Source organism: Muscardinus avellanarius (assembly GCF_963383645.1).
Source record: "Muscardinus avellanarius genome assembly, chromosome: 1".
Classification (NCBI taxonomy): Eukaryota; Metazoa; Chordata; class Mammalia; order Rodentia; family Gliridae; genus Muscardinus; species Muscardinus avellanarius.
In genome coordinates, this window is record NC_137786.1 from 42,928,177 (window position 1) to 42,945,444 (window position 17,268).

At 34.6% G+C, this 17,268-nt stretch overlaps 1 protein-coding gene across 1 annotated transcript in view; it reads left to right on the forward strand.

The window, feature by feature from the left end:
• The window catches only part of ITGA1 (integrin subunit alpha 1), a gene marked incomplete at both ends in the record, with an annotated part of 160,564 nt that extends 146,791 nt beyond the window's left edge, over positions 1–13,773 (forward strand). The window contains 6 exons of the mRNA XM_080705344.1: positions 1,257–1,370; positions 4,538–4,642; positions 4,781–4,885; positions 6,085–6,177; positions 8,222–8,338; positions 13,729–13,773. Of these exons, the coding sequence (XP_080561470.1) occupies positions 1,257–1,370; positions 4,538–4,642; positions 4,781–4,885; positions 6,085–6,177; positions 8,222–8,338; positions 13,729–13,773 (579 nt within the window). The remainder of the gene's footprint in view (positions 1–1,256; positions 1,371–4,537; positions 4,643–4,780; positions 4,886–6,084; positions 6,178–8,221; positions 8,339–13,728) is intronic.
• Positions 13,774–17,268: the final 3,495 nt, after the last annotated feature.

A 17,268-nucleotide genomic window follows, 5' to 3' on the forward strand; every position in this document is an offset into this window, starting at 1 on the left:
AATCTTTATTTTTCTGTTTATTTTCAATATTTTCAAGTTTTTCAATAAAAAATGCTTTAAGTCATAATAACATAATACATGATTTCTGAATAAATATCAGGAATGAAATGAAACTCAAATGGAAAGCCATGCTGGACAAGCTCATAGCATGTTACTATAAGATAGAAATAAGGATCATGCCATGTTTAAGAGGCCAGGCACAGCTGGTCAGGAATCTCCAGAATTCCAGGATTAAAGGATGCATTTAATCTTTCACAACAGCAAGGAGTTGCTCCAGACTGAAGTAGCTCTTAGTCTAGAGGTCTTAGAGGCTGGCTTCCTGGCATCTATCAATACAGATCAAAGAGTTCATTCTCTGCTAACAATACTGCCCAGAGAGACTGTAGAGAAGGCTTGGGCCTGTAGACCATGCTTGTGCAGTAGAGAAGAGAGCCTCCACACTTGGTCGTACCGACTCAACTATTCTTTCTAAGTGAATAAGGACTTTGGACAGTGAGTTCAGCTTCCTGCTGGACTTCATCCTGCCCACCCTTATTGATGAGCCACACTCATTACTCATAGTGTAGAGTGACATTAAGAGGGGATTGTGGACTAGTGGATGAAAACAGAGATGGAGATGAAAGCCAATCTGACTCTCACCCACCCAGATTACAACAGCCAGTGACACAATAGCTCTCACTGGGGTAGAATTGTGAAGAGAAAGAGACGAGGGTCTAGTTTGCTGGAGCAGTAGTGGCAGATTCCATCCAGCCAGCGTTAGAGATGATCTATAACTTTAGGGGATTACCACAACCCAAGATATGTTAAATTGTTTCATATGGATCAAGTAAATAGCCTTCTTGCTTTCCAGCTTAAAAAAAAAATACAGAACAAATCTCTGATATGTTAGAAAAAAGGATGATCTTGGCAAGAGCTTAATAACAAGATGGTTTTTTCATCTTGTTTATTAATTGATTATTAATTGATTATTAATTGATTATTAATGGATTTATTTTCTATTAATTCTAATATTGTTTTGAGAATGAAGGTGAAGCAACAATATGTAGCTAATGCATAGGACCAGTGACCACCAAATATCCTTATTTTCTTGCTGACTTTGACTGTTTTCTATACGGTGCTATAAACTACATTTATTTAGGGATTCAAAATTATTGCACAACTAAATCCATCAATTAAGGATAAAAATAAATCCCAGATGGAAAAGGGTGTTGGAGAAAAAGGAAGAAAGGACTACCTTTCCATTTTCCCCCCTACAGATTAGAAAAAGAGGACATTTTCCAATGCCAGAACTTAAGCTGTCAATTTCATTCCCCAATCTGACATCAGACAATTATCCTGTGCTGTACCCAACTGGATGGTCTTCTTCTGATGTAAGTCATGAATGATTTATGATTACATAACTGCTGTAATATTTTGTGCCTTTTCTTCTGTAAGTCACCTGTAAGAGAGATTTGCCAAAGTCACATATAGAAAATTAAAAATAATATCTTCCACTGGTTATTTAGTAGATGCATTAGTTCTGGATGCTAGTAGATGTAATTACCAAACACTGGTGATGATCATTAGCAGAATATATTATTTGCCAGTTCTGGAGGCCAAGGTTGCAAGTTGAGGTATTGGCACTGCTGTTTCCTCCACAGGCCCTGTGGGAGATCTTCCCCATGACTTTCCTCTTAGCCCAGTGGTTGCTGGAAACACTTGGCATTCCTTGGCTTGTGTCTGCCTGCTCTGATCTCTGTCTCTGCCTTTACATATCTTCTTTCCTATTTCTCAGTGTTCTCCTGCTCTGTCTCTATGTATTTCTCACACTCATCATGGCATTTAGGGCTCACCTGAAATCCAGGATGTTCTCATCCAGAGATTTTTATTTCATTACACTTGCAAAGACTATTTCCATATAAAGTCATGTTCACAGGTGTTCAGGGTTCAGGGTGGTAGGACTTGGGCATATATTTTAGGATATTCAGTCTATCTAGAATAGATTTTATATAATTAATTGTTGATTTATGCCTGAAATGTTTGTTAAACTTTAAATTTGTTTGTGGTAGCAAAACTCTACCTAGAGACCTTTCAATAATTCCTAAATATACACAGCTGCACATAAAACAATGCAATACTGTTTGTTCACTCATTGAAAACAATACCAAGCTTGGAAAGGTGGTGCATGCTTGTAATTCTAGCATTTGGGAGGCTGAGACAGGAGGATTGTGGTTCTCAGACAGCCTCAGCTACTTAGTGAGGCCCTTTGCAACTTAGTGAGACTCTGTTTCAAAATAAAGAATAAAACAAATAGGGCAGGGGGTGTAGCTCAAAAGTTGAATGCCCCTGGGTTCCATCCCCAGACCCGCAAAAAAAGAAATAAATAAAACAACACCAATATTGTACCACCACCGCTTTGATTTATAGCATTAAATGAGACATTATGGTAGTTAACTTTTATGGTATAGTGTCTAAAACATAGAAAATCACAGTCTTAATTAATACATGATTTTGACATTTGAAAGTCTGTCTTATTTTTATACTTTTTAAAAATTAAAATATTTATAGAAAGAAGAACTAGCAACACAACTTGTAAATGTTTTCCCAAGGGCAAGGAAAAATTAAACTTCTAAAATTCCCACTAATCCAAAAACATAGGTTTGTAAGAATCTAGAAAGAAATATAGTATAACTTTCATACTACTTATAGAACTTTTATCAAGTACACAGAGAGCCCTGGGGAAGCAAAAGTGCTATTGTATTAAGTCTAGAGAAATAAACCAAAGAAAAGCTATCTTATTATCATAGTATTTTAATATCTACTAGGTGCTACTTACATCTTCCTCCCTAATAGACAAACTCTTTTGCTGTTTAGGAACTCAAAAATATTATTAGGTAAAAACATAAATACAAGCCTGGTACTTGGGAGGCTGAAACAAGAGGATCACGGGTTTGAGTATAGCCTCAGTAATGTAGGGAGGCTCTCAGAAAATTAGCAAGATCCTGTTTCACAAAACAAAAAATGAAAGTGGCTGGGAATGTAGCTCCTAGGTAGAATGCCCCTGTGTTCAATCCCTACTTCCACTAAAATAAGATAAAGAAAAAATAAATAAAAATGAAAGCTTCCCTTTCTACTTTTGTTTCATAAGCCATTATATTGAAAAATAAATTTTTTTTATTCTCTACTTTGTTGATTTATGCTCTGATTTTAATAATTTCCTGTATTCTACTGTCTTTGGGGTTAGATTTTTCCTGTTTTTCAAGGGCTTTGAGGTGTGTCATTAGGTTATTTATTTGGTGATTTTCTGTTCTTCTTATGTGGGCACTCAGTGATGGCTATAAATTTTCCTCTTAATTCAGCCTTCAGAGTGTCCCAGAGGTTTTGACATGTTATATCTCTATTTTTGTTTATTTCTAGAAATTTCTTGATTTCACCCCTTACTTTTTCTATGACCCATTCTTCATTCAGCAGTGTGGTTTTCAGTCTCCACGTGTTTATGTGGTTTCTCTGAGTCTTCTTATACTTGATTTCTATTTTCATTCCATTATGGTCTGGAAAGACACAGGAAAGTATGTTACATTTTTTTTAATTTGCTTATGCTCACTTTGTGGCCCAGGATGTGATCTCTTTTGGAGAAGGCTCCATGAGAAGCTGAGAAAAATGTGAACTCTGCTGTAGTTGGGTAGAATATTCTATATTGTATCTAATAGGTCCATTTGGTTGATGGTGTTTTTTAGGTCTGAGACATCTTTACTGACCTTTTGTCTAGAAGATTGGCCTAATGGTGTAAGAGGGGTGTTGAAGTCTCCCAATATTATTATATTGGAACTTATGTGTGACTTAATGTTACAAAGAGTTTGTTTGATGAAAGTAGCTGCACATATATTTGGAGTATAATGTTGAGTATTGTTATTTCCTCTTGTTGGATTGTTCCTTTTACTTGTAAAAAATGACCTGCTTTGTCATATCTAATAAGCTTGGGTTTCAAGTCTAACTTCTCTGATATCATATTTGCTACTCCTTGTGTTTGAATTCTGTTGGCATGGATTACCTTGCTTCAGCCCTTTACCTTTAGTTTGTTACAATCTTTACTTTTAAGGTGTGTTTCTTGCAGGCAACAGATAGGTGGATTCTGGTTTTTAATCCATTTTGTCACCTCATCTCTTTTTATTGGGGAAAAGTAAATGTTCTTTTGTTTTCTCAGTCAAGCTTTAAACTATTTTCTTTTCCTGTATTTTGAAAATTTACAAGCTAAACTGGAGAAATCATAATTAATAAGTATATTACTCATTAAATAGTAAGCTCTACTAAAGCATTCTTTCTTTTCATTAACACTCTCATTTGAATCTATTACAATTTAAAAGTGCCATGGTAGCAGTAAGAATTATCTGGGGGTGAGACTATATGGCCTCTTTTATCGTGCACACTTAAAAGGATGGGTCTTTAATATATGAAAATGTCATCTGTCATCCACAAATTTCTCACATTACTGCATCAACTCAATTTTTCCATTTGACATTTGTCATTGTTTGATAAAAGAAGTATTTTCATTGCTTAGAATGTGAACTGCAGACCCCATAACCTTGAGGATCCTTTTGGGATCAATTCTGGAAAGAAAATTATTATATCAAAATCTGAAGATCTCAAACGAGGCACAATTCTGGTAAGTATTATTTTGAACTTATACTTTCCAAATGAATACATTTATTATCGACATAGAAGTAACAATCTGAAATATTTTAATGTAGTATCTTTGGTCAGATGACAAGAATACTAATGTATACCTCTGGACACTCAACAGGACTGCAGTACATGTAAATTTGCTGTAATCATGTGTGATATCATTCCTTCTGATGTTAGCCAAGTGAATGTTTCACTTATCTTGTGGAAACCAACTTTTATCAAAGTAAGTGCTTACATTGTTTTATGTAGTTTATGAATCCAATGGATAGATTTTTGTCCACTATTTCCTATGTGTGAGCAAATCCCAGCACTTCTATGGAAGGAACTCAAGGTGGGAACTTCTAGAAGATGTGATCTAAGCTCTAGCTTAACTTGCTGTGTGAGTCTCATCTTCCCCACTGATAACTAAGAGATCATCAAGGTCCCCTTCCACATACAGACTTTTGTTCTAGGAGTGACTCATCCTTTTTCTTTGGACTGCAGAGACAAATACCTCTCCAGTACCAAAGCTTGCATTTGCCTTAATAGTTAGGAGCCCAGTTAACCCGTTATATCCCATCATCCTATAAATGAGATATTTTTAAAAAAAACTATAAAATTTTATAGGACACCTATAAAATTGCCCATTATATGCTATCATTATATATATATATATATATATATATATATATATATATATATGCTTTAATGGAGCAATTTTAAAAGTGTCTTATAAAATTTTATAAATTTATAATAGGCATCCTATATAAGGGACAATAGACCATATAGGTTAAGATATGGAGATTGTAAAGTGACAATCCTTTACACCATTCTCACAAAAGAGAGCTAGCATATATCATGGATTCATTGTGTTTTATCAGACTTTTATCATATGTAAATATATTTTGAAGGACTTTTTAACCCTTGATAAAGCCAAATCCATCTGACAAGCTACTTTAAAACCTAATTATATATTGTATTATTTGTTTCTGTCTTAAGAAGTATTTAGTTGATTACATAAATTGCCTGTTTTAGGTTTGATCATATTAAGATGTAATATTTGTAAGTCATGAACAGCTGAATACTGACAATTTTATTTAATCCTAAATAATGCCTATATATGTCTTGTTAACAAAGTGTAACTGTTTCAAGCCTTGCTGCATTAAAGGTAAGCAGAGTTTGAGGCTTATTTTTCTAGGGAAAAATCAGAATAGAAATTAACTTAGAATTTTTTTCCACTCATTAACAAGTATCTAAGAAAGGAATTGGAAGCAGTAAGAAGGGAGGGTAGACACGGTTGTCAGTTGATACTACCAACCCATTCCAAAGTTAACACAAAACAATGTTTTGAAGCTCACAAAAAATTATTTAATCATCATGTTAGAGTAACTAGCTTCATTTTAATAGCACAATATATTAAAACAAGTCATATATGTTTTGCAGACATATTTTTCCAGTTTAAATCTTACAGTAAAGGGAGAACTTCAGAGTGAAAATACATCACTGGTTTTAAGTAGTGGCAACCAAAAAAGAGAGGTGAGTGCAGCCCAAGCTTTGAAAGTACTGTACACTCCAAGTTTGTGACATAATGTATTATACTTGCTGTTGTGCCTCAAGCAGTGGTTGGCACTGTTCTCGCAGTGACATATTGTTTGCTTTATGCTTCAAGAGCTTCAGGTATGATTTCAGTCTCTCTTTTTCGTAAGAAACTGGGAAAATTATGATTTTAAAGTTAGCATATTATGCTTGAACTTATTGCTTCTAACTATCACAGTAAATACATGTTTTTACTTTCAACTTGATAGCAAGTGATGCATTTGTAACTACCCCCCTTAAAAACTGGCATTGGACGATGTTGCTGACTTCTGATGAGCAGACCTGAGAAAACAACATCTCTGCAGAAATTGCAGAAAACATAGAAAGTTTTCTACATTTAGGCCTTGGGAAATTAGAAACAGAAATGAAATGGTAAATCTTAATACAAATCCAGGCCAAGTGCTTGGTAAAATACAAGTGTGAGATTTTTGCCTTGTCCCCAAAAAGAAGGCCAAAGTTCTTGCTACGGACAGAGGCACTTCAGCATAATTTCTCCTTCCCCATGGGAGGATTTAATATCCCATGTGGATAAACAGCACCATGTGACTCAAAAAATACTCTTTGGAGGCTCTCAAACCTGCAGATGTTCTTGAGAAGCTGCCTGCTCCAATATCAAAAAATTGTGCTAAGCGTGCGCTTTTTAATAAAAAGAAAACAAGGCACAGAGTGCTTATCACTTCATGAAGAGCACTGAGATCAATCAGGGCAAAATGTAAAGTTTTTTTCCATATACAAATATCAACATTTCATGAAAACCTGAAAAATATGTGTGGGTTATTTTGCAAAAAAAAGAAAAAATATATTTGATTCTGAAATATTTCACGTTAAAATTGTATAGCATGCTATTTAAAAAGTACTCTGAAGATATTTATTCTATATTTCATTATAGAAGTAAATTATACCTATATTGATAAAATGACTAGAGGTGATAATTTTGTAGCTGTGTAATTTGGGGGAAGTCACTGACCTTGTCTAGATTCCAGTTTCCACATCAGGAAATTGTTTTAGATGTATTTAACTGTATCCTGCTGGTCTAATTCTGTGTATGTTCCTAATCTTTCTAACTCTGTGTTCTCCATCCATCAATAGTGACCCACCTGGAGTGATTTCAGGGGGTTTGATTAGTATCCACTGCATGCAAATATCTCCCTTATTACTTTCCTTTTCTAACCTAACTCTCCCACTAGGTTGAGAAATTGAAATGTTCCCTGTTAAAGCACATACAGAACTCTGAGCTATCATTAGCCATTGGTGTCTATCCTAAATTAGGTTTTTCAGATACCTAAGGGATGGGACACAGAGACAAGTTTCATGGAGGCTTGGAGTTATACTAAGACACTTTGAGTAGCCAGAACACTCAAAGATGTCCAGTTCACAGTTGATCTTGATCTAAGACCTAAATGGAAGATGACTGAAAGATAAGTTAGTTGGAAGAGAAATGCAGTATAATAAAATCATATGAAGGTGGATATGTATGCAAAACTTTACTTATTATGCACTTGTCATTTTGCAACTTACTATATAAAGTGTATGTTTATATAATTAGAATTAAATCTCAGAATTAGAATTAGAATTAGGTTTTCATTTCAACAACTTACAACACCACAACCAAAACTGATGCCATTGTGATAATGCACTAGACTATTAACTAATCTCGAAAACACAAAAGACTTTGGCTCTCCCTGAATTAAACAAGATCCGCTCCTCCCTTGAACATTCTGATTCACACTGATGTCCACTGACTGTCTTATGTATAAAGTTTAGAAAGATAACATTATAGAAACATTTTAAATAGGTTTGACATGGTTAGAGATTTAAAATTGGTGAAGGGCATTTTCAAATGCAGACTCAATATTTTCTCTGTATGTAGGAATGAGATTAACTACACTGTTTAGTAAAAAAAATTATACCTTACAAGAACTCAGTGTTCTGGCAATTTTAATAGATGTTTATCAATGTTAACAATCTTGGTTAATAATTTCAGCTTGCTATTCAAATATCCAAAGATGGGCTACCGGGCAGAGTGCCGCTGTGGGTCATCCTCTTGAGTGCCTTTGCGGGGTTATTGCTGTTGATGCTGCTCATATTAGCACTGTGGAAGGTAAGCTTCAAGGCTCCTTGACTCGCGGTTCTAACCATCAACAGCATCTTTGTGAAATAAATTATGACTTACACATTCTGTGGAATATACTATTTTACAGCATTGAAACAAACATTGCAATGATGAATATCAAAACCCCTGCTATTTAAAACATCATGCAGAAGTTGATCACAGTTTAGAAAAAAGAAAAAAAAATCTTACTTTTAAATACACACATTTAAATCATAGAGGATCTCTCTAGAGTTTAGGATTATAGAGAAACGTGATGATAAAAATTTTAAGGTATATGTTACTTTTATAAGAAGAATGAAAATTTCCTTTTATAGAAAAATAAAAGAATGACTTCTCATATTCATTTAAGAATATATAAGCAGAAGATTTCTGGTTAAGATAAAGCATGTCCTAATCACATATCTCTCTGTATCTTAAAGATTAAATACTTCTTTAATGTATAAACAAATATAACATTGTATGTAATCATTTTGTGCTCGAATGGGGGATGGAGAATTTAGTGAGTTGATATAGGGGAGTCTTAAAGTTTCACATACTCCTATTTCAATTTCTTTTGCAAAACTAAGTAACCATCTATTTTCTGCCATGTAAATCTAGATATTTACATAGGTGTTTTGCTTAGGCTGAGTCACTTAAGACATTTTAAATAGTTTTATTATTTTCAAACAAGTTGAGATGAGATAAGCTGAATAGAGGACAAAATCCCATAGAATAATCAAATTCATCGTTTTTCCAACTATATAACAGATTAGCTTTATTCTAGCACAATATTACCTAATGTCCCAATTTTCTGCCTATTCTTAAATAAACTATGTAAAAATGCACATTGTGGTTACATGTGCATTTTTCTAATGCATGAGCAACAAAATTATTTATCTGAGTAGTTTAAAGTTTCTCTCCCACTGAATTACCAACTGCTCCTATCCTTCCCGACTCTTATGTAAACTTCCTCTTTGGGTTTACTATGAGATGATGAAAAGAGCCATTTCAAAGAGGTAGGCCAGTAGCAGTTAATTCAGTAAATAGAATCTCTGACTTTTCTCCCACAAAGTCCCCAAGACAGAATTCTCCCAGCACATTTCATATTTGTTTCTACTTTACCAATATGTGTTCTGTCTGTAGTACCTGGCTTTGCCACACTGGGGTACTCAAAGGCTGGACTATTGGTTATGTGTAAAATACAGGAAGTGGTTTCTTTGTTCATAACAATCTATAAAGCAGTTGTTCCTGATGTCTGTCAGAGTGGTCTCCTAGTCTGAATGCTGTACTTGCCCATATTGTTAAAAGACACACTGGTCAGAGAAGAGGAAGACCAGGGCTGATGTTTGAATAGGTCCTCTCAGGATGCAGACCTCTGCTTAAGACAAGCAAATAGGAAGTTTCATCCACCTGTTCTGAGGTCTCTTGTCTACAAAAGCATACATGTAAAAATAAACACATTTTTCCATCCAATAATTGTGTTTATACATACTCATCCTTTCCAAACTCTTCATTTTAAGTTTCAAAGAAGAACATTTAACAAAATTGGGAGTTTTGATTAGTTTAGTTAGTTTAAACATTTCAGGGAGAAACCCAAGACTCATAACTGTGATACCAAGGTAGAAGGAAAGGGTACTGGCCCTTATTGAGTGCTTACTGTGTGTGTATATGAGTGTGTGTGCATATGTGTGTGTGTATGTGTGTGTGTGTGTTTTGTACTGGGGATCAAACCTAGGGGCATTCTACCTCCAAACTATGCATCTATCCCTTTTCTCTTTTGTTTTTTTGAAACAGGGTCTCTCTATTTTGCTAAAAGTCTCACTAAAATTCTGAGGCTGTCTTTTGTGTGTGTGTGTGTGTGTGTGTGTGTGTGTGTGTGTGTGGTGCTGGGGATGGAACCCTGGGACTTTCTACCTCCAGGCTATACTCCCAGACCTATTTTCTATTTAATTTATAAACAGGATTTCACTAAGTTGCTGAGAGCCTCACTAAGTAGCTGAGGCTGCCTTCGAACCTGTGTGATCCTCCTGTCTCAGCCTCCCAAGTACTGGGATTACAAGCGTGCACCACCATGCCCGGCTGAGGCTGTCTTTGAACCTATGATCCTCCTATCTCATTCTCACAAGCACTGAGATTACTCGAGTGCATCACCAGGCCCAGTTTGTTTAAAGCATTTCTGCTTTATTCATCCTCACTTAATATTCACATCAACCGTATGAAGAAAATACCATCATAGCAGACACTAAAACCTCACAAAACCTTGGGTACCACTTGTTTGAAGGAGATGTTCAGTCATCCCCATGTACTCAATAGAAACAGAATGACAGCCACGGAGACACTGTGAGGAGGCAGAACCAACCTCTCCTCACTTTATTCATACCAGTGCCTAAGGCCTACCACTGGTGATGTATTTATTAATCCTACAGCTTGGCTCGTCGTCCAATATAACTTATTGGGGTGGAGAATACAGTAATCTGCTCTTAACCATAATTTCCTTTCAACAGTTTCAGTTATCCACAGTCATCCATGGTCCAACAATATACAATAGTACATTAAGATGCTTTGGGAGACAAAGTTCACAGTCAAATAATTTTTATTATAAATACTTTCATAATTATTTTATTTGTTGTTATTGTTAATCCTTTGGTGTGCATAATTTATAAATTAAACTTTATCATCATTATGTATGAATAGAGAAAAAGACAGTGTATCCAAGGTTCAGGACTGTCCCTGTGTCAGATATCCACTGGTGGCTTTAAAGCATATACCCCATGGAATAGGAGGGGGGGCTGCTGTGGCACCTCATCATTTTTAGCCTTTTACATATTAGTATGAATCTGTTCATTCAATATTTATTCCATATTATTTAGTAATTTCACAATTATTCACTAATTACTTTTTACTAAGGACTGTTTAATCAGACCCTTTTCCATAGGGTCTGAGCTAGGTTAAGTATAAACAGAATCATTAAAAATACAGGAAGAATCAGGGCACAGTGGCATACAACAGTAATCCCCTGATTTATTAGGCTGAGACAGGAGGATTACAAGTTTGTGGGCAGCCTCAGCAACTTAGCTAGACTAATTTTTTTTAGGCTGAGAATGTAACTCAGTGAAAGCACCCCAGGCTACAATCCCCACTACCAAACAAGCAACAACAACAAAAAAAAAAAAAAAAAAAAATCTGGAAGAAAAAAGGAAAGCAAATGATACAAGGAAAGTCTAAGACTAATTTTTCTATTTCAGATTTTGCATAAGATCATCCCAGTCCAGTTTATAGCTATAAATTATGTTCTTCTAATTTCGACTCTAATCACCTAAACAAAATCTTGCAAGGATCAGTGGCACATTCCTGGGCTCAGTAGCATATTCTTGTTAGCACTAGAGAGGCAGAGCAGAAGGATTACAGGTTCAAGGCTAGTCTCAGCAACTTAGTGAGACACTGTAGAAGAAGAAGGAGGAGGCGGAGGGGAGGAGGAGGAGGAGGAGGAAAGGAGGAGGAGGAAGGAAGGAGGAAGAGGAGGAGAAAAAAGAATAATAAAAGAAGGAAAAAGAAGAGAAAAAGGAGGAGGAGGAAAAAGAGGAGGAGGAAGAGGAGGAAAAAGGAGGAGAAGAAGAAGGAGAAGAAAAAGGAGAAAGAGAAGGAGGAGGAGGAGGAACAGGAGGACTGAGGAGGGGTATAATTCCAAGGTAGAATTCCCCTATTCCCCAGGATTCAATTGTTAGTAGGAGGAAGGATGGATGGATTGTAGAACTGGTTGGGTGGGACAAGCTTATATAATGGAAGTTAAGTGTTAAAATGGGACAGTTGGAGTGAAGAAGCAGAGGAAGATTGAAAAGAAGCAAAGATTTTAAAGAGGCAGGAGAGAAGATAAAAAGCCAGGCAGAGTGGGAAACAGAGAGTCTTAAAATTCATTACCTGTTTTTGTGAACACCTTGACTGGTTTGTTTTCGGCCCGGACATGCAGACACAAGTCAAGGAGCTGAATGGTTTGTGAATCCAGAGCTTTTTATAGTTGATGCAAAGAAAAATTGTCCTGAGACATGTAGGAGAGCTGGCATTTCAGGAAAGACAAATTTATTTCTGTTTTAATGTTTGTCTGCCTAATGCCTTTTCCCCATCCACCACCAGCTAGATTCTGCCATTGTGGAAGATTTTAGCCACCCCCCCCCCAATTTTCTAATCTGAAAGAACTTATTTTTGAACATTTGTATCCTTTAAGCCCTCAAGTGTTGAACAATTCCTTTAGGCATGGTGGTGCATGCTTATAATCTCAGTTGGGATGCTGAGACAGAAGAATTGCAGGTTCAAGCCAGCCTCATCAACTTAGTGAGGCCCTGTTTTAAAGTAAAAAAATAAAAATAAAATATTGGGAGTTTAGCTCAGAAGCAGAACACCCCTGGGTTCAATAACCAGTACCAATATATTTATATAGTTTTCAAATTTTCACATCATTTACTATAACTTTATTATTAAAATGGTGTGGAGGTGTCACACTTCCAAAGAGCTAATTCATTTCTTTTGCTTGATCTATTTTAGCTAATTCCCAAATTTAAATATATATATGAAAAGCTACTTCCCTAAGACCCTTAGTTTCCTTTTTTTAAAAAAAATAAAAGAATTTTACATTAGTTCACTGCAAAGGTCCCTTATATTAACCATACTTATTTTTGTTATTCTGAATAATAAGAAGTAAATACAGGACTTAATAAATTTTATGATATCCTCAAATGATAAATTAATAAAATATGACTTGTCTTCATTACCACATGAACATTTTTATAGTTCATGATTTTATTTTCATACTTAAGGGGTGCAGGATATTTGATGATAAACCTTATATTAGGTCTGTTGGCAGATGTTCTAACACATTTGAAGTTAATACAGAAAAATTGAAATATTCCTCATACCCTGGCCATGGCATGCCTACCAGATTCCATCTCAGCTTTAATGACCTCAACTTATGGTCATCAATTACTTGATAGAAATTTCTCTGTTGCATCCATGAAAAACTAAAAAGATGATGGCAAAGTAGAAATAGTGCCAGCCAACTGACATGTATAGTTCTTCCAAACTATTCTCCAAAACCCTTTAATTTAGGTCAAAGAATGTACTATTCTTAAACTAAGAAACATTGTCTATTTAGTCAATAAAAAGTTAAAATGAAATATAAATTTGATAAATTTTATTTTCTTAAAAAAGTTAAAATGAAATAATTTGATAAATTTTATTTTCTTGAAATTCAATATTAATAACTCAATAAAAAAACACTTCTTAATTATATGAATTAGTTGTATGTCCCAAATTACCAATATATCATTAAACTAGACTCTATCCAAAGAGATTAATATTTATTAGCTAAAGTAAAATAATTAATCATTTTTATATTTTCTCAACAGATTGGATTCTTCAAACGGCCACTGAAGAAGAAAATGGAGAAATGAAATATTTACAAGAGAAAAAAATAACATTCAATGATGTATCCTCAGGTTTGCCTCAAATATGTGACAAGAAATTTATAAATACAAACAAAGACATGGTCACATAAGTCAATATAATCCATCAGGGATGAATCACTTGGAAAATGATTGATCAAGCATGATCTAAAAACAGTACCACAAAAATATTGTTGATAAAGTAATGAAAAATATTTTAACATAATTACTCATTTTTGTTGAGTAAAAAATTACAAAGTGTTTAAAGAAGAATAAACTATATGCATATGTTTATTTGCATAACAAATATACCACCGCCTGAAGTAGTTAAGGAATCCATAAAAAGAATTTTATAATCACTTAAAAATTTACTTCTAAAACAATAGAAATTAAGCTTCTTCCCTTGATTTCTGGTGGATATCCATGTTCAACATGAGAGCCAACATTTTTAAATGCCAAGAAAGGAATTACCTGATAAAGATCACTTTTCCCAATGTAATTGAGAAAAACTCTCCCCAAAAGATGTCCATATACAGTATTAGACTGAGAATAAAATTAAATCACTGAAAATACATTCAGCATCATTGTGTTAGGTTCTCTAGTTGGAAAATTGTGTTTCTTCTTTATTTTCTAATGTGATTGGAAAATAGTGCAATTGAGCTGAAATTCTATGTAGGATTTAAAATAAGATAGTCCTGGTATAAAAACAAGTACACTGAATGGATTTATTTAAACTTTTACAGAACATGTTTAATTTTGATACCAAGATCTAAAATATAAAACCCTTTTATATAGGAAAAAACAACTACTTAAATCAGTTTTGTATAACATTAACAGTGATCTGTCATGAAAAGCTGCTCCATGCAGAGGACTTACCAAAGAGATTTCTATATGGAACGTGGCAACACAGTGCTGAAATCATCTTTGCAGAACAACTTTGGGATGCTATGGGGTCCAGGATGTTACACAAAGTAGGAGTTTTCTCAACTTCTAGGTACAGAGTTTATTCAAACACCCAAACTGTGAGAGTATGTTCATTTTTAACTTTTTAAGGTATTTAATTTTCCAAACACATTTTTTATTTTTATGAAAAGAAAGTATTCTATTCCAGTATTGCATTTTACCAAGAAGTCACTGCTTTTAAGTTGGTCATATAGGTATTGCATAGAACCCCAGAAATGTAAAGAATTTTAGGTTTGAAAACTCAAACCAACAGAAAGATAACACACCTGTGTATGTGCTTCTTTGTTCTTTAAATAATGGTTATGGCTCTCTGGACTTCACTGTAGCATATGCTCCCACATTGCCTATTTCTTAGGAAAATAGCATTGAATAAATGAATGTATAGTAGCTGCATGTGTAAACTACTGCTGCAGAACTTGCTGATATGCCTGAAACAACTCCACTATCTTCACTCCATTTACCATTCCGACATGAGAATCTGTCAATATCCAGAAAGTTCTGGACTCTGCTTTCTTCAAAACAAACAAACAAACAAACAAATGATAGACAAGACAAACAACTACAAACAGCCAAATCCACAGAGAAAGGAACCTCCACGAGTTTAGTTTTTAATGCTAATGTCTGAGGAATTATCTGAGGATTCAGGGTCAGCCTACCTCTTGACTCTCCATCTCTCCATATAAGATCCTGAAAGCCAAAGGAATGTGCCTGGGGAAGGTCAAGGTCATCCGCAGCTGGAGAAAAGGATGAATCTTTCTAGAGCATCAATATCTTCTGAACCATCATGGTTCAGAAATGTCTGCTTTTGGAATTGCCTCTGTTCCTGCTGTCTCCCCCCAGGTTCAGAAGAAATCACTCTTTACACTTTTGCTTTCATTGTCCAACAAAGCACAGGGTCTTTCTTTTTCAAAGTTACTGTGTTGCACAACTCCAGTTCTCATCCCTCAGCATACCATCTCAACATCTTCTAGAAGTAAATCTAACATAGAAACCTAAACTCATACTTGGCATCTGTGACTGTGAGATAAAGCGCTCAGTGAACTATGAGTGTGCATATAATAAGCCACATGCATCATTAAGCCAAAGGGAAAAAACAGAAACGAGGACATTCTGAACTTTTACAAAAAAAAAAAAAAAAAAAAAAAGGGAGAAAGGGCTGTTTGGTCAGATCAGACAGCCACCATAGCCATTTGCCTGCCACTATTTTTACCAATCATTCCTGGTTATTAGTAATATATTTAATAAACCAGATATTTGCATTTTTCTAATATTATAATTTATTGAGGCCTCTGGGAGTATATGTGCATGCACACAGACACAGACACATACAAGTTGAATATAAAATACCTGAATAACACTAAATTATAGGGTTGACCAAAACAAGCACACACAGCTATGCCGGCAGGGAAAGTTCCTTCACTTTTCACATAGTATTCATTTCCACTAATGCTTAGATTTAGCTAATATTTCTGCAGTTATCTAAAAAACAAAGTTAGTAGTTTTATTTAGGTTTAGCTAATATTTCTTCAGCCATCTAAAAAGCACAAATGCAGAGGCTTTTATTTTTAAAATGTCAACAGATTCCTAATTTAGTTTTGTATAAATGTTCTAAATATATTAATACTAACATAGTAATAATTAAGAAGTAAACTAAGCTATAATTCTATTTTTAAATAATTGATGAGAAAAGTGAATGGTATTTAAAAGTATTTATGAGCTAAAATAAATTGCCAAAATTTTCTTTTTCTTTAATTTTTTTGTTTTAAAAATGACTGTTGCTTCCCATGTAAACTGAAATATGTTGTTTTTTTTCCCTGACCAAACCTCCAATGATATAATGATAAATTATTTCATAACTTGCTTTCTAGGAATAAAAACTCTCTGATATTATCATTTGCCAAATGCATGGTGTAAGAATTATCTCCATAGTCATTTTCAGACTGTCAACTGGGTCCTAACCAATGTGCAAAATTCCCGGACTTTATCTGTCAGCTTTAATGAAGTACTATGGCCTGGCTTCATACATAGATTACATGATAGGTATTATCTATATCGACAGACAGATGATAGATAAACTCATTGTTTCTATATTCATACCCAAACACACAAAAATCATATTTCAAATTATGCTAAACATTCTGATTGCATCAAGCCCAAGAAAAGAAATTCTTATCATTACCCATTTTTCAATTTCACTTTCTAAAATTATAACTTTCTTTAAATATTAATAAAATGGTATGAACTTTCAGAGAAGAAAGGAGTGGAAAACAAGAAGACACAAAGGGCATCACACAGTAAAATCAGGCCTACTCAGTGGGCACAAAGAGGCTGTGTCACTGTGTCAAGGAATTCAGAGCCCTACAAGCAACATGGTGAAAAGTCATCCTTTTCACATATTTTTAACTTCTGTGTTCTGTTCCAACTTAAACTTCAGTGATCCAGTTGGTTAAATTATTTTCCTCTGAGCATTAGGCTCATGGGCAGTTTAGACCTTGAATATTTTCATATTGCATATGCTTGAAAAGAGGCTTTTGAAAGAGG